This window comes from Seriola aureovittata, chromosome 15 (genome assembly GCF_021018895.1).
Source record: "Seriola aureovittata isolate HTS-2021-v1 ecotype China chromosome 15, ASM2101889v1, whole genome shotgun sequence".
NCBI classification, from domain to species: domain Eukaryota; kingdom Metazoa; phylum Chordata; class Actinopteri; order Carangiformes; family Carangidae; genus Seriola; species Seriola aureovittata.
The window spans coordinates 16,886,752-16,904,540 of NC_079378.1; the positions used below are offsets into that span (position 1 = coordinate 16,886,752).

Genomic DNA, 17,789 nt, shown 5'->3' on the forward strand with positions numbered 1-17,789 from the left:
AGCAGTCTATCTTTTTTTATTTTTTTTAAATAACGCCAGAATTGCATGCGTGATTTATTGAATCTCTATGTACATATATATGCTATTTGATCAAAGAATATAGATATACCAGAGGATGTTTGTGGAATGTACAGGAATAGTCAGAGCAGAGGTTTACAGATTACATCAGATGTTATCAGTAGTTTCTGGCAGTGGAATACCGTATTTAATAAACACATCTGGATCTGTGGTCTTTTGTTTAGGTCTTAGGGCCATTGTGAATGACATATCTTTTTTTTTTAATGTGTCTATAGATTTTCCTCCATTTATTAAAAGTACAAATATACCATGTATTTGTGAATAAAACAAGTACAAGGGAAGTTTTCCATTATGAATTCATTAATTATTTTGGTAGACAAACATTTTTTTCAATCAAAGTAAAAGCAGACATCCATTTTGAAATTCCCAAAAAAACATTTATTGAGGAAAAACAAAAAATTAAGTAGTAAAGTTCATAACTGAATTTAGGTAACTTAAAATATTTATTATCTCTCTGCCCCTGAGTGTTAGTAACATATACATGAGTTACTCCAAGTTAATAACATAGATCTACAGATATGTATACACAAAGGTTTTCACATGGTGACTATTAGGGATAATATGCATGAGTAAAAAATAAACAGAAGTTTCTATTAGTAATATATTCATAAAAATGTATTGGTAATGCTGGCTAGTGGTCAAATAAAAATAAAATTCACAATAGAAAAAGGATAAGGTCACTTCAGTATATCACAGACATTTCGGTGGAATCTAAACAAAGAATAACAGTCAAGGCAACTACTTTGTGCTTTTTAAGAGAGGAAAATATGGTGAGTGCACAGACTCATTAGTGGCTTTTTAATACCTTCCAAAGGAAAGGCTGAATAGTTCTGAAGCCAGCAGTACACCATCTCTTAACACAGATGATTTTACTGACTCTTCTGTGAAGGGTGCTTCATGTGGAGCGAGGTGGCGTTCATCTGAAACACTTGTCATGTGTCATATTCAGAAACAAGTCTGCACTGAAAGCACCTAGGTAGTGTAGCTGAGACCTGTGGGCATGTCTCAAAAGCTCATGAAGCCGTCCATCACTCCACATCCTCAGTTAAAACAGAGATCTCTACATGTGACAGTTTTTTTCACATATTGCAAATTTTGACAGAAAGACCTCCAAAAAGCTAAAAATATGTAACAGACATTCCCAATCATAAGCTTCACATATTGTCGCTCTGCTGGTTGTTGATAAAACTTGGCCAGTTCGTGTACCATGCGAGAAAACAGGTAAAATGTTTAAAGTAAATTTTTTTACCCTGGGGTCCAATCTCTGGTTACAGTAATCCCTTTTTCCTCTATACTTAGTCAACCTCCTTTCCTGTCACCCACGTCTTGCAGCTGAAGAAACATACTAGTTACATTATGTTACTGCATAAAAATAAACCTATGTCCTGTTTTTTTCTAAATGAGGAAGTCAGCATGTACTGTGTGTTCTGTTGAATTATTTAAAAAAATTATGATTTTTCCAAATCAGTCAATACAATAGGGGGATACTTGTCTGCCTACATTAACCACCAATGCTACATATTTGTCCAGTGCAAGACTTTTCAGATTGTCAAATATCAAAATCTTTGCATGTTGAGACTAAAAATATGACTTGATACTGCTCTAAACATGGGAATTGCGCCATGAATGAAAGCCAAATTATGTCACTACGCAGATACGGTGTCATGGCTAAATATAATCCACCTCAACAAATGTGCAATTTGAGGAATGTAATATAGGATAGACATACAAGACACTGAATGGGACCTGACACTCACATGGAAATGGCTGAAAAATGCAATGGTCAAAAGATACACGTCTCTGCTTTACACAGCTTTCTCAAAGCCAAGTAGATAGTGGAATGTTCTAATTCATTGGTTGTCATGGTGACTCTTGAAAAAAAACATGACAATTAACAGTAAAGCACCCGTTAATTATCTTCCTTTTCGTTCCCTCTCTCAGCTTCTCCACCTATGTCAAATCCAGAACATTTTAAAATGACTTTGCTTCCAACAGATACTGTCTATCTTCTTTCAGCATATTAACTTCTATTTTCCGGTACACCATCCTGATTTAGCAAGTTATCCCTCTTATCAGCGCTCTCCCTTTTCTGTCCTATCCAGCCTTTATTTCAGCTGCGATCCAGTCATCTCTTTATATCCGTCACCATAACAACCACAAATGTTCTGACAGATTTGCTGGCACTGCAGTGAGAGGTGAAGCCTCAAAGGGAGAGAGTGAGCGCGAGAAAGAGAGAGAGAGAGAGAGAGAGAGAGAGAGAGAGAGAGAGAGAGAGAGCCACCCACCCACCCAAAATCCTTGCACCAATAAATGTACACTATGTTCCCAGATCATGTGAGATGCTTGATTTCCAATAAAACCTTGCAATCCTCTCGTGACTCATACATTCATTTATGTGTTTTGCACCACTGCCAGCCCAGCAGTTCAGTTTGCACTGTAGAAGTTATGAAGCTGACAATGCCATCATGAACAAACTGGCCAATACAAACTACTGTTCTAACAGGTCATCAGTCATAGTAAAATCTACATTTCAGTGGTTATTTTCAGACTAGCCTATGGGTGGTCAAAAACACAATGTAAAAAAATTCAGGAATTAACAAATACATTGTGTTAAAGTAGTGCCTTTTCCTCACTAGAGCCAGGGCTGTAACTTTCTTTAGTGTATTGTGCTGAACAAACACAAGGAGAAGCATGTGGAACAGTAGCCCTTTAACTGTTATGTAGTGGTCTGATCTGGCCTGCGCTGTGGTTATGTCCACAGTCCTACAGGAGCCATGCCCTCTTTAGTGGCCAGTGGAGGCAGCAGGTTTTCCTCACACAGGTACCTCAGGGGGAAGTGGACCAGCAGCCCACGGACAGACTTCAGTTCCTCTATGGCCTGCTCAGGGTCTGTGTCGCAAAGGCGTTCCTTGCTGGAGTACTCCTTCAGCTCTCTCATGTTGTGGACAGAGTTGTGGGGCAGGCATCTGAAGACCTGCATCACAACAGGACAAAAGAGAGGTAAACTAATTGAGCCTACACTGTCGGGAATAAAAAGGTCCAAAGATGATGATTTATGACACACGATATTTGGTTTAATTTGTACCTTGTCATAAATGGTGGAATTCAGTTTAGCAGATGCATTCCAGACCAAGAAGAAAAAATCGTCACTGATTGGATCATCAATATTGATACTGGGGTCTGAAGAATCTCCAACAAGAACACTGGTAAGGAAAAGAAATAGGCAGCCAAAAGTTCAGTAGGCTACATGAGCTAAATTGGTCTTGATGTTTGTCATGACAGACAGGTGGGTGATATACTCCCTTTAAAACTGTATCATATCTAGAGTTATTTCCATTCAGACCATTCTAGACCATTCATGGTCATACACACACAATGTCATTGTACTGACCCAAAACACTCTTTGCGCAGAGCAAGTGCGAGGGGTCCTGCCTGGTACTCTTCCCCTCCCATCATGGATGAGACCCTCTCTTCATCTTCCACATACACTGCCAACTCACTATCTCTACTGCCCAGCATGCTGCGGTCGTTGATGTTGGCTGATCCTGGAACACAAGTACAGTATACAAGCTTTTACAATCAGTCCTTTCAGAGGCATCATTCTTCTCAACACATTAAGTAACTATCAGAAGTGAAAAAAAAAAAAAAGAAGATATTGTAAGTATTCTTCTGAATGAGTGCTGCTTTTAAGATTTTCACTCCTTCAGTTATTTGTAATATGTATATTCATTGTTAAGAAATCAATTTGAAATGGATCAATTATGGGGTTTGCAGAACAAATTCAACTTTGGCAAACAAAACTGAGATTTAAGTCTCTTAATATAAGTTTTATAATTTGACTCTAGTTTTACATGATTCAGTTTGTGGTGTAAAGAGTTTGCTAATTTGGTGACAAACACATTGGTGTTTCGACGGTTGATGTGAACAGATGTTTGGTTTGAGTTAGCAGTAACTTGATACAGCTCCGGCAGAGTGTTAAGAGAGAGTGAGCAGCAACAGTGAGATGAAATTACAAACAGTAACGCTGGATTACATGTCTGCATTGTTTGCAGGGAATCCCTCGTGAGTGTGAAGGCAAGTTGAATCCAGTGTGGGAATGATAGATCCTACCACCAAGAATGACACTACTATATAGTGTAATAATTACAGAATGTAGATAAATTGAATGATTACTGGCAAAGAAATTATAAGCAGTGTCAAAAATGGATTTGATTTAGTGAAAAATGTAATGTTTCTAACTTTAAAGCATCTGAAACAATTAAATTAATTTCAAAATAAGATCCTTACTATTTGTGCAGCTTTTTAAGACACGTACTGTAAATCGTCCTTCATTACTTGGATCTTGCTATTCCCTGGCCACTGTGCTTTAGAACACCTTACTTAAGTAGCTTTTCATCCTCATTATTCAGTCTTATAATTAACTGTACATACATCTGTTTACCGGCATTTTTTTATTTTACCAGTCATACTTGCCATTTTCGAAAAAGATGCCATGAAACTAAAGCTCAAACATAATGATTTACTCACACTTTAGCTTCGTCACTACATTGAAAGTCACAAATACATTCAAATACAGCTCAGTTTCAAGTTCAAAGACTCACCAATGATATAGCAGCGATCATCAGCAATGAGGGTCTTGCTGTGAACATAGATTAGCTCCGTGATAAGTGACTGGGAGAGCTGGGAATGTGTTCTGAGGCCACAGAGTGTGATGTACTCTGCCCACTTGTCTTCAACTGGGGAACAAAGCAAAGTGGTTACTTACAAGAGATAATATAAAAATACAGTGAAAATGTATGAAGAAACTCATATGGACATATGGACTGTTAGATGTGAAAAGAAGATGAAGTCAAGGATTAAAATGGAGACTGGTGAGCAGATACCTAGCATAAGCAGCTTCAGTTTAAAGGAACAACATGAGGGGAAAGAAAGAGACCCATGTTAGAGAGGAAACAGGCGGCATTTTGTGATGGGAGGTGCATTTTTGAATTGAAGTGAGAGCAGGTAAGTGACCGGAAACTCACCTTCACCAAGCCTTGACAGGATGGAGTGTTCCCCTCGGCACATGGTCCTAGAGCATTAAAATTGTATTACAATTAAATGATTAACACAATATAGGACAATAATATAACAATAAATCATGACAAATAATAGAACAATAGTTCACATTCACAACAGTCTTGAAAATCTGATGAATGGTAGTCAAAGGAATGGCACATTTTCCAATTTCAAACTTTCAATTTTAGTAAACCCTCTACTTCGCTGTTTAGATGTGCAGAGTACACTTGGGGTACAGTACAGCTTGCTAAAACTAATACAGTCTAATACAACAGTCCTGCAATAAATCCTCCTTCACAAAGGTTTATAATGTTCAGTTTTTGTTGAAGCTGTTTCAGAGGCACAGTTATGAAAAGATCTTGAGGACATGGAAGCTGTAATCCCCATCATTTTACCATAAATGAGAAAAATTCATATCAACTACAACTGATCAGAAACGTCTCAGAGTCCAAGTCTAGTTTGTGGGCTAAGTGCAGAGTGATAACGCTCTCACCTGTAAGTGAAGTGCAGAATGGCTTGGATAGCATTTCCACCACCTGAACTGATGTCTCCCTCAAATCCAGGAAGCAGAGGAATCACCACAAACACTCTGTACTTCTTCTGCTCTCTGCAGTGAGACACAATGTCAACATGTACACTGTATACAAGGATACTATTTAAACGTTAGTAGAAACTGACACACTCACTCACATCTCTATTTTATGATGTGATTCACTCACTTTTCCACAAATTAGTTTCAATCTTTTCCGTCAAACGGGTAAACACTGAAGCACTCTTTGCTGTGTTTAGTTTAACATGTCTTAAGCGACCTTGAGCGCAGATTTCCTGAAAAGCTGCTTTGTGACTTCAAATGTTCAAGAATGTGTGTATAAAAGAGAGAAGAAAAAAAAAGAGTGAAGCACCACAAAAATCTGGCTAGTACACTCCAACCAGACCTGTGGGCGCGCAGGATTCGCTTCACGATTGCATCGCCGATCCCGTTATGGACAGTTTTCCCGTCAGCACAGCTGATGAAGAACTGGTTCTAAAGTCAGAGAGAAGGCAGATGGTGGCTTGGTATGAGGTGAGGGCTAAAACAGGTAGGTAGCTGGCAAGTAAGGGAGTGAGCTATGACTGCATTCAGGCTCATAAAACCTCATGATTAGACTCACACTGGCCACAGAATCTGTCAGTGATGTGAAATGAATGTGTCATACGGTATCTAAGTAAGCATCACAGGCAGAAACATCAAAGATAAAGGGAGGCCAATGTAATACTTCAAAAGTAGATCAGCACCTAACATGACTGAAAGATGTGGGGCATTTGTTTCTAACATGTAGTTTATAAAAACCCATTCTCATGTGATACTACTGAAAGTATTTGAGGGTACGGTGCCATTTTTTTTTTGCCATGGCTGCCCTTTTATTGTATCACTGCCAATTTTGGGAGCACAGCAGGATTTGTCTGTTTAAACATTGAGATGTAAAAGAAATCATTTAAAAGCATAGACTGACATTTTGTCTGTAAATAGCCGGTCATTCCTTCATTACCTCGATGTAGATGTAGTGTTCGCTGTTCTCGATTGTGTGGATGTAGGCGTTCAGAATTGAGTTCTCACAGGTTCCAGTTGACCATCTATCGGCAGAGCGCAGCACCTGAGAAAATAGCATGTAAAAACTAAAAACACTCTGTCTTTGGATACATTGTGTATCACATATTTTTCAGAACATTCCAGAAGACAGATCTCTCATCTTTGCTATTTCTACATTAACGTCCGCCAGGGTTGTTTTTCCCAAAGGTATGCACACTACAATCATGTCATAACAGATGTCTTCTTTTTTTTAACTTGGTGTCACCAAGAGAATTTAAAATATCCATGTGTTGGTGTATGAAGAATATGCTTCAGTTGATTTTCTGCACGTGAAAACTGAAACAGCTGCATTCATTTTTGTAGTGCTTTTGTAGTGTTTGTGATGCACTGAGCTTGAGCTTTTTGCATTCATTTCTGCTCAGTTTACAAAGATGGGTAGTTTGGGGGAATGCAGCTCCAACAAAACACTCACAAACAAAGGGAGCAGACCTGTTGCAGCTCTAACACACTGCCCCTGAAACCTGAATAAAGGAGTAACAAGAGCTGGGGCGTAGAGGGGGGGCAAGGGTTAGGGTTACAGGCCACTGCCCTCAACACAGTAAGAAAATACTGACAGAAAAAGCTATTGTTACCAAACACTCACCATCGGGACACTGCAAAACCACAGCGTATGATGCTGAGTGACAATACTTTTGCTGACAGTATGAAAATATTCATGATTGTGTGGGACTCAAATGATTTGTACATGTGATATACACTATTTAACTTCTCTGTTTCTTCAACTTTGTTAGCTATAATGTCAGGTCTGTGTTTGTATGCTTGTTTTGCAATTATTCTGTCCTCTATTAAGACAAAAACTGATTAATGCAGCTTCACAAAGTTGCTACATGTAGCATCTTTAGCATTATCTTGATATTTGATTGAAACAAAGACTGAAAGCCTCTGTCCCATGGCAGTTGTGTTGCTAATGCCAGTATTTTGGTTCTTATAATCTGGACCACAATTCCCATGAAGCCTGTTGCAAATAAGATACTTCCACTTGTCCTCCCTCCCTTCCTGTCCTTGGCAGAACATTTGTTTTCCCTGGCTTTACAGAACAGGATAAACATGTTGGAAGTGATTTTCTTCCACAGGCTCTACACTTGTTCCACCATCTGCCACTGCAAACAACTCTGAATACTTTAGCTGCATTTCAAAAGCCAGAACAGTGTCTCTTTGTTGTACTGTAAATAAATCCATCTGATTTCCTGCTGGATCTGACTTTGTGTCACACAATGTACAATGCAGAGTGGAAGCCAGTAGTGGCCTTCAATGTCCTTGCCAATGGTCTTGTTTGTTAACAGTAATTAGTAATTTGACTAATTTCTCAACATTAATATGGAGATGATCAGCAGCATTGTTTCTTTTAAATATGCTAAATGTGTGAATTTATTGACTTTGTTGACAAATGAGAATTTCCACACCCAATAAAAGGCTTCTTCAAAGATCCAATAGGGACTTGTTGCCTGTGTCACACTAAAGTCTCTTTGCCACATGTACAGTATATCAAGCCCAGTATAACTACTCTGGTGGTTTACTGTGTTGTCATGGATGTAAAGGAGCCAGGGTTGATATTCTGTGCAGGACACTCTAGTTTCTGGCGGGCTTTGGTGTGAAGCTTATCTCTGCAAAGTTTGATTTATCTGGAATGCTAAAGTCTCATTGGAACAGTCTTTGTATAGGAGACTGGAGGCTGAAAAACACTGCATTACCCAGATAACTGAACCTGGCGACGTGACAAGTGTAAGGTAGTAGTGTTTCTTTTGCACTACTACACACCCACCCTTATTTGTGTTTCTTGATAGTCTATTTTACGCATGTGTTAATTAATTTATCAACATTTTAAAAATGAGATATGGCAACATTTGATAAAATAATAATACTGTATCTTGTCAAGGAGACAAACCGTGAGTTAGATTCATTCAAATTATCCATCATAAACTGATTATAAGATTCTTTTGCCAATTTCTCCCATTATCCTGATGAAAACCCACACAATATTTTACACAGGTGTTGCACAAATACTGACCGCATTTGCGGTGAATGTGTGTGGATAAATACCTGTACTTTGGCTTTCTTGGACCCAGGCACCGTGAATGAGAGTGCGTCAGCATTACACTGAGACTTGGGAAGAAGGTACGGGTAGAAGTCGTCCTTGTACTTGCTTTTGAAGATCTGGAGAAAATGAAACAAATTAATGAAAGCCAGATTTTTGCTCTTCCTGTTACTTTCGTTTCCTTCTGTTAGTCTAGACTTAATTAAAAGTTTATTTTACTAATTACTATCTGAGTCATATTTTCATATGTCAGCAGTATAACAGTAGAAATTGTGGGAAATAGTGTTCAAAGGGCCACAGCAATACAAGTCTCAGCTGGATTTTTTTTGCTCTATTTGATGATTTTATGTAAATTTTGATTAAACTTTTATTTTTACTTTGTTTAGACCTTTAAATAACTGCTTCTTAATTGTTAGCTTCTGAAGCTTGTATATCTGTGGACTCAGAAGAAGAGCACTAATGTCCCAATCTCTGAAATGAGATGAGGATGTTTACAACATTGTGCTAACCTACAGATATGCAGGTCAAAACTATGACAATAAAACCCAGGTAGCTTTAAAATGACACAACGTTCCTTGAGTCAGACCTTGGTGAAGTTCCAGCGCTGGATGAAATGGCGGGCTACATCCCTGGCAGCTCTGCCATGAATAGTTGCAGACAGATCACGCCATGGTATGCGAGGAACTTGAGTGCGGTCGATGTTATCTGAACAAGAATGAAAAGCAGTCCTTTCACTTCCCTGTTCAGAGACTCTCTAAGAGTGTGTTTGCATGTGTGTGTGTGTGTGTGTATGTGCGTGTGTGTGACTGAAGGAGATTAGGTAATGTACCTTCAAACGGTCTGTCCAGTTGGGCCCAGTCTTTCTTGATAAAGTTGCTGTAGTCTTTGCCAAGCCACAGTTTAGTGTTGCCAGTCAGACCCTCAAGGTCTTGCTCTTCTTCCTTATCTGGTTCTGATGGTTTTGGACCATCAGCCACAGTATTATCCTGGTTAACAGAAACACCTGTTAGCATCTGGATGGAGTGTGAAATGAACAATCAACATATTCATGCTTGATTAGTGGCAATCAATAAGTTAAAAAGACATGCTCTTACTCCTGCCTCTCCATTTGGCTCCTCCTCAGTTAGACTGATGGACGTCTCTGTCAAACCCAGGTCAGTTAGCCGGTACTGGCTGTTATCCCACCTCCCAAATGCCAGGTCTATCCCCCCGACAAAGGCCACTGTTTGGTCAATAGCCACCATCTTTTCATGGTGAGCCCATAGGAACACCACAGATGACACGTGGTCAGGGTGTCGCATTACCTGATGGATGTAAAAGGGGAAAATTTGAACAAAACATGAGATGAGGCCTCCGGTAATTGTGAAGCCATTCTCTGTGTATCAAATTATGCAGAGGTGACAGACCTTGATGTTTGGGTGCATATCCATAAGAGTCCTCTTGCTGTGTTCACTATTGATGGCAAGTGCTATCTCCACCTCTTTGTACAGCAGAACACACACTTTGACTCCTTGTTCCTGAAGGAAAAGGTTCAAACAGAGGTCACGCCATGTCAAAAAACAATCAGCACAGGTAATGTGAAATTCTTAAAAAAGAAAACAACAAGTCAAAGAGAATCCATACTGCTTTGCGCTTGAGTATCTCATCCAGTCGCCAGTAGTTATCAGTTGCTGGTCTCTTTAGGAAAACTTCAGGACTGAGCCTGAGACAAAAGACATGAAACACTTTCCATATATACTTTTTCATTATTTACAACAAACAACATTTGAATAGCGAATTTACATGGAACTTTTGTTTGTTTTTGCTAAATCCAGATCTTGCTGACACTTACCACCAATCTGTGATGAAGATTTCCTCCTTAGCTTGTTCGAGAGCATCAGCCAGGTCTGCAAAGTAGCTGCTTCCATTCACATACCTTTAAACAATATTAAAAAAACCACAGCGTTTAGCAAATAAGGACACGATTTGGAGACAGATAGTGAATCTAAAGGGTGACTACATATCTGACCATTTAGTGAGTGTATTCTCGCGTGGTGGTGCAAACCCCTCAAAGCGTTGCACTTTGAGAAAGTCGCTAGATTCTGCCAGCCGGTTGATTTCATGACTCCACCAATGAGCTTGTCTATAACTGCTGCATTTGATGATCAGACTCCTAAACAAAAGCAAACAGGCAATTCGTTTGTCGTACACACAACAGAACCCCAGACTTATACTGTAATCATGAGTATATAGGCAAATACATATCTGACGTACCGAGTGAAGTTCTCAAAGCAGACTCCGTATTTCGTGTCTGTATAAGCACGACCTACTTTGACTTTGAACTCGGGGTCAAAGAGCAACACAAAGTTGATGCAGCCGTTGTCTCGATTCATATACATCAGGAAGGAGTCTTTCACCACCAGCCACCGACGAGACCAGCGGAAACAGAACTGATGATGGCCAGCGCAATTCAGACCTTGGATCCGGTGACCACCCGACCTCTTGAAGATGGGTCCCTCCCTGAGAGAAGTTGACAGATGTTGCACATTAAACCTCTATCGTGAACTTAGTCATTTCGCCATTTTCCCTTGCATCTCACACACTCTCAAGATGTTTGCTTACAAGCCTTTGGGTCCAAGATCAGTGATGAAGGAGAGAGCACCAACAGAGAGGAATTCCAGCTGAAGAAAAGACAAGAGATAATGTAAACATGCTCCATGACATCTCCTTTGTATGTGTGCTATGTATGTTTGTGTTTCATTGCTATTACCATGCTGTGATCATTCCTACAGAATGTGTTCTCCAGCAGACCATTCAGGTATTCCTCAAGGTATTTCTGCAATAGAAAAGTAATAAACATTTTGAAATCCAACTTGACGCACAGCAGTCAGTGAGCGACAGTGGGTCAGTGGGATTTGCCTGAAAATGTATGAATTTTATTAAATTAAATAAAAAGTTTTATTTGTTGTGTAGAGAAGATCTGGAACAATGTATATATGATATAATTTCAATTATCATTATTATTATCAACACAACATTTGTCGGGTGTGACTTTAATGGAATATCTATGGTATTAAGTTTAGTATGTAAAAAAATGAACTGATCAGCCTGAATAGGAACTCCAGCTCCAACCAACATGGCAAAAACATTTATATTACATTTACATTGTGTGTGTGCATTCAAAGCAGTTTCTCAATGTGCATACACTGTGTATACTATACATGTGTCTGACTGGTTTGTTTGATACCATTTTGCTGGAGGTCCTTCTGGTCCGTTCAGTCCCATGCAGGTTGGGCATTTCCTCTGACATGGTTCTCAGCTGCTGCCTCTCCTTTGCAAATCTTTTGAGAAAAATTTGAATATTCAAAATACTGTGAAAACACTGTGATTGAGAAATCTGGCATTAAATCCTCAAAACAACCTATCACTCGGATTTCAATGGCACATCACTCAGAGTGAGAGGTTGATTTGCATGACCAGGATAAATAGATTGGTTGCACTGACCTTCCCAGAGGCAGCAAGTGAATCATCATCCTGTGTTTGTAAAGGTCTCGATGCAGCTCTTGAAAGTGCTTGTACTTCCTCTTCACTGTCCAGTGAAATGGACCATGTGTTAACCGCACAGTGTACAGGGTGCCTACATGGACCTGGATGGACGAAATACATAAGCAGGATTATGTAAAATGATAAAAATAAAATACTGCATTTACTGAATTTTAAATACCTTATTTACTTAAATTTTGACTTTCTTCACTGGTGACAAAGAATCACAAATTACTTTTTGAATTTAATTTTTACTGCAAACCCACTTATTTGGATGTAGGTATCAATTATAGTGGTCAAATGCACTATAAAACTTTATATGGTATGAACAGTACATCAAAGTTAAAACCAGAAAGTAGCTCTTCAAGATCTAATGGACATGTACAGTGAATAGTTTTGGTAACATAATATTAATTTTCTTCACATGTGTAAAATTTTGGATGCTGGGAGGAAAATCAGAGCATGACTGAGCCAACCATATACAACTCAACTATTACTAATACTTGTACATTTTTAGTGAGTTACTTTGTACAAACTGCAACATGCTTCTGCAATGTACTTCTCTGGGTCCATACTGATTAATATACAATTATACCTCTTGTGCTATTTACTGTAAATACTGTGAAAATTCAATTGTGAATGTAGATGTGTCATAGCTCTAAAGTGGGCTCACAATAACCCAGAGGTTTGTTAGGTGAGGTCCCTGATAGCAGCAAGTGGCTCAGCTGTAAAGTCAGGCATCCCAGAAACACCCACTGCCTCAAACACTCTCAGCACTATACTCACCTGTTCAGTCCTAACATGGCATCTACACATAATGCAAAAACCACTCACCGTATAATTTTCAAGCCTACCTCTCCATCTGAACAACAGTATGCTAATATAACAGCTGAGCCTTCTGCCTCAAAACACACAGCTCAAAGTTCAAAGACCCACACAGAGGTTCAACAAAAACACAACACAGGTACAGCTGACTGTTAAGACTGGAAACAAACTGCCCGTAAGTTTAGCAATAAAGTTTAGTTGGCGGTTTTGCCACTCTCTCAGACATAATGTCATTATGGTGAAGCACGGTCAAATTTGACTTCAGGGTGTTTTCAGCCAAGCTTGAAAATAACATTGAAATCAGATGTTAAAAAGTGATCATGGGTTGGTCATAAGGTGGTCTACAGGAAGTTAAATAGTAGAAACCATTTTGAGAAGATTAGAAAGAGTGATTTATTGAAGTTAAACGTGTGTGCTTTGACTTTAAGCTCATCTAAAGCTTTCTATAAATATTATTATCCTTCGAACAACCACCAAAAGAAAAAATGTTAACGACAATGTACCTTTGAGCGAGTAGTGTACTTCTCTGTGTTGTCCACTTTGCATGTAATAGGGATACCAGGTATTAAGTAAGGTACACCCGCCTCCTTTATTTCAGGAAGATGATGAACCACCAGGAACGGACGGCCCTCTGTGATTTGGAAGATTAGAACATTTTAATGAAATTCTTCTGGTACAGTCATTGGAGGTTTTCAATAGGCAGCTTGTGCTTTAGGTTTAACATCTTACCACTGCTGGACATGAGGCCATCTAACTCATCTGGACTCAGATTGTAGAGGTCGTTGGAGAAGCGTCTTCTGCCCAGGTTTTGCACTGTCAAGCTCTGAGCCACTGGCTCAATCACATCCTCTGTGCTGGCCATCACACAGTTGCTGCAAGTGCCAGCGGCCCTGCTACAAAGACTAAAGAAAAGAGAGACTGACATTTACAGAGTTTGGGCACCACTAGTCGCACCACTAAGCACACACAAAATGCACTAAATTAGCATGCCTGAGAAAACTTCTGATCAAACAAATGTGAAACTGAGAACCAGTATGATATTGTGTATCATGTGGATTGTGGATCTAGTGTAGATATAGTTCAGTGGGCTGTTGGCAACTTTCAATTCTATTTAGTCTACAGTTTATCTATATCTTTGTATATATGGTATATTTTAAAACTAGAAAAATTAGACGACTAAAGTCATTCGAAAGGTACATCTCTTTGGCATTTTATTATCTGATGAAATATATAAACTGCATGCATAGTACCAGTAGTGCTTGCAAAAGTAGCAGTGGAAGCAGCAGTGGCACTGCATTAGCTATGCTGTGTAGCAACACCAACACTATTAACATAAGTGGTAGTTCTAGGGGCAGCAGCAGTACTAAAGGCAATAATGCAGTACCAGCATTTCTAGCATCAGCAGACACTGTCATCACACAAGAGTCAGATATAAAAACTCTGTGGAGATGAAGATTCTAAGTATCTGAAGAAGCTGATGAGCCATATTGAAATGATCTGACAATGCAAGCAGGAAGTGAATCTAATCCACAGTTTACATTACTATACCTTCCACCATACTATCTGTTTCTGAACCCAATCGAAGAGTTTTTCTCTGCATGGTGGTGGAGGGTTTACAATCTCCGGCCCCAGGCTAAGGTACCCCTCATTCAGGCCATGGAGGAGGGCTGTGACCAAATCTATGCCTTTGTTGTGATTCTCCATGTTGACTGATTTGGGTGTATGGAGAGAAATGAATGATAGTTTCATCAGTCTGCAGCATTGGTCTTGTGTAGTGTTTGGTGAATTTTTTTGTATATTTGCACTTCCTCTGTGTACTTCACTTGCAGTGCCCTAATCACTGAGAAGTATAATTGCTAAAAGTGTTTCAGGTTAAGCACAGCAGTGTGTAACTGGTTCAAACAGAATTAAGTCATATGAAACATGTGTGTTTCATATGGTAACAAAATATGGTTTTTATAAATTAGTGTATAGTTTTTACAAGAGCGTTTCATTTTGCAAAGGATCTGAGGTATTCTGCTAATTGGGTGTGTGGTTGTGCTAATTGTGTGTAATGATTTGAAAAACCGGGCCCTGTTTTCCAAATCGTGCTTAAGCAATCGAAAAAAACTGTAAAATGACAAAAACAGAGAGCCTTCATATTCCGCAGGCATCTTGTGTTGTTTACCTGTTGATCGGGTGATCGACATTGCGAAATACGAGAAGTCTAGGACACAGCTGCCAGTGAGAGAGAAAAGGGTGTGTGTGAGCCCTTTTGTATGCTGTGTGGGTAGATGTCTTTGAATGGCTGAGAGTTTCCTGGGCAATGAAGGAACGGGGAGGGACCGTGTGTATGTTTGTGTGTGTGTGTGTGTGTGTGTGTGTGTGTGTGTGTGTGTGTGTGTGTGTGTGTGGGTGTGTGTGTTCATGTGTTCATGTGTGTGTTTGTGTGTGGTCGTGTGTGTGTGTGTGTGTGAAGGAGAGAGACGGTTTAAAATGAAGACAAGAATGAAATATCTAAGAGCCACACTGAAAAAAGAGTTAGCAGTAGATAAAAATAGAAAAATATTAGTCTTCAATAATAATTTTGGATTCCATGAAAAATAAAAACTACACCTACAATTACACCTATTGTTGTCTATGAATTACTCACTGCCTTTTTGATACTCTACAGCATTGTTGCTGATCTTAACATGCCTTGTGCTTCTACTAACATCTACTGTTTTCTATGGTTTAGCACTACATGAACTAATGGCCAGGCAATTAGAAATGCTCAATAAAGTACTTGCCACATTGCACCACTTAGACAATAAGAGAAAAAAAAAAAATCACAAATACGTCAACCAACCACCACTTCGCAGAGACTAAAACCTACGGTAATTTGAATATCTCAACATGTTAAACTAACTTCATGTCGCAGTCAAACAAACATCTGTCCACAGTGTTTTCTCATCTACGCACTGCAGGCAAGAGAAACTACACAAGAGCCTGGCAAGGAACAAGCAGGTAAAGGCTGAGGTAATACTGAACATTGAGTGGGTACTCTACTAGCCAAAGGCTATTGGCACCATCTAAATACTTTAGGAGTGGCAATAAAAACAAAGGACATGTAATAAATGGCAGCAATAAAAAAATCATCAGTCAATCTGGAATCATTCAGCTCATTAAAAATGTTTTTGGTGTTAAAAAAAAAAGATAGAATCTTGTGATTTAGTTATAGCACCCTCTGGTGATCAGTTTCCTCAGAGCTAATTAATGATGTAGTGTTCACACAATCAGCACTTGAGTTTGAAAACATAAAAAAAAATTAAAATTAAAACTATTATGATAGTATTAAAACACAACATTACTTAGGAAATCAGCCCCCGCTACAGCACATCCCACTGGTTCTATAAACTATTACAAGCAATGAAGACCACTACCAATGTTTTATTGTCGTTGCTTTTTAATTCTACAACAGTCACAAATGAGGAGATGCACCAGACAAGAGAAGACAATTTAAGCTGAGATAACTGCCAGCAACTCTGTCACAGGAGACGGATGATTCATTTATTAATACAATGCTCATATTTGAAGTCTGAAATGTACACCCATAGCTATGGGTCACTGTTCTGGAAAATAAATACTGGTACTTAATAGGAATCTCTTCAGTATTCTAAATGTGTTGTTACCACAGTTATTTGCTTCATAAAAAATATTATATTTTTATTAGGTGTTTTCTCATGTTTGTTATTTCAACTGCTGAACAACATTCCTTTGAGTTTCCATCATCTGGTGAAGAAGTTAATTCATTCAAATTAAGACCGCTCTTTACCATATGTTGCTGTGATTACCATGAAAATAACAAGTTATATCTTAATTGCTATAAAACCCAAGTTCAAGCCATTTCCAATTTGACATGTTCTCAGAGCTTTTTCTGCACTTTCTCCACCCATCCTTTTTTGTTGTTGTTGCTGTTTCCACTTATAATCCTAGATCTTTTTTAAACCATTCAACATGAGATCAAACCCTGTCATTTAAATTCACATCCAGCTTGTTGAGATAGATGTTGGCAAAACAACAGTTTGCCAAATAAGCTCTTTGCTCTGTTGACTTTCTGTTGACTTTCTAACTGTTCAATCTCAACAGTCACATGAAAAGCTAGCTCATACTTGCCACTAAGCATTTTTTACTTGATGGAGTGAATCTTTGTCTACACTATTCACCCAGGTTTCTTACTTGTGAAATACTACACCACACCCACTCAGGGTGCTCTACATCATGAGCCAGATTAATGATTGGCCAGAAAGGGGTGCTAATGAAACCTGCATCTTACAAAACCAAGCGGTCATGTGAGCATCAATATTTGTGTGTGTGTACAGTATCAATGGTTCTTGTCCCATAAAACCTTTTGAATTCTGTGCAGTCCAACATCTCAAAAAAGCAACACTGCATCAGTTACCAGGAAATATTGTCAAGGGCATGAGAGATTTAAAGGTCCCACATGTACTTGGAGATTTCTCGCCTATATGACTCCCAGTGGTTGTATTAAAAAGCCACCTGGCCTGCACAAGGCAAATGCAGATGGAAACATTTAGTAAGGCAGGGACACTGACAATTATCAAGCAACACAGACTGCAACAATCACAGGGATTGCCTCATTTTTCTACAGAGAAAAACAAT

At 38.9% G+C, this 17,789-nt stretch overlaps 1 protein-coding gene across 2 annotated transcripts in view; it reads right to left on the reverse strand.

Annotated features, from left to right (window-relative positions):
- pld2 (phospholipase D2) overlaps positions 1-17,789 on the reverse strand; it is a 19,345-nt gene continuing 1,556 nt past the window's right edge. For both annotated transcript variants that reach the window (XM_056396990.1, XM_056396992.1), the window contains exons 2-24: positions 13,878-14,050; positions 13,652-13,779; positions 12,285-12,427; positions 12,028-12,121; positions 11,551-11,616; positions 11,403-11,461; positions 11,055-11,300; positions 10,810-10,953; positions 10,633-10,716; positions 10,425-10,503; positions 10,208-10,318; positions 9,896-10,105; positions 9,631-9,787; positions 9,388-9,506; positions 8,807-8,920; positions 6,666-6,770; positions 6,072-6,160; positions 5,630-5,743; positions 5,103-5,149; positions 4,680-4,814; positions 3,470-3,623; positions 3,164-3,281; positions 1-3,052 (exon numbers count right to left, since the gene is read on the reverse strand). In XM_056396990.1, the coding sequence (XP_056252965.1) occupies positions 2,828-3,052; positions 3,164-3,281; positions 3,470-3,623; positions 4,680-4,814; positions 5,103-5,149; positions 5,630-5,743; positions 6,072-6,160; positions 6,666-6,770; positions 8,807-8,920; positions 9,388-9,506; positions 9,631-9,787; positions 9,896-10,105; positions 10,208-10,318; positions 10,425-10,503; positions 10,633-10,716; positions 10,810-10,953; positions 11,055-11,300; positions 11,403-11,461; positions 11,551-11,616; positions 12,028-12,121; positions 12,285-12,427; positions 13,652-13,779; positions 13,878-14,010 (2,874 nt within the window). In that variant the 5' untranslated portion in view covers positions 14,011-14,050 and the 3' untranslated portion in view covers positions 1-2,827. The remainder of the gene's footprint in view (positions 3,053-3,163; positions 3,282-3,469; positions 3,624-4,679; positions 4,815-5,102; positions 5,150-5,629; positions 5,744-6,071; positions 6,161-6,665; positions 6,771-8,806; positions 8,921-9,387; positions 9,507-9,630; positions 9,788-9,895; positions 10,106-10,207; positions 10,319-10,424; positions 10,504-10,632; positions 10,717-10,809; positions 10,954-11,054; positions 11,301-11,402; positions 11,462-11,550; positions 11,617-12,027; positions 12,122-12,284; positions 12,428-13,651; positions 13,780-13,877; positions 14,051-17,789) is intronic.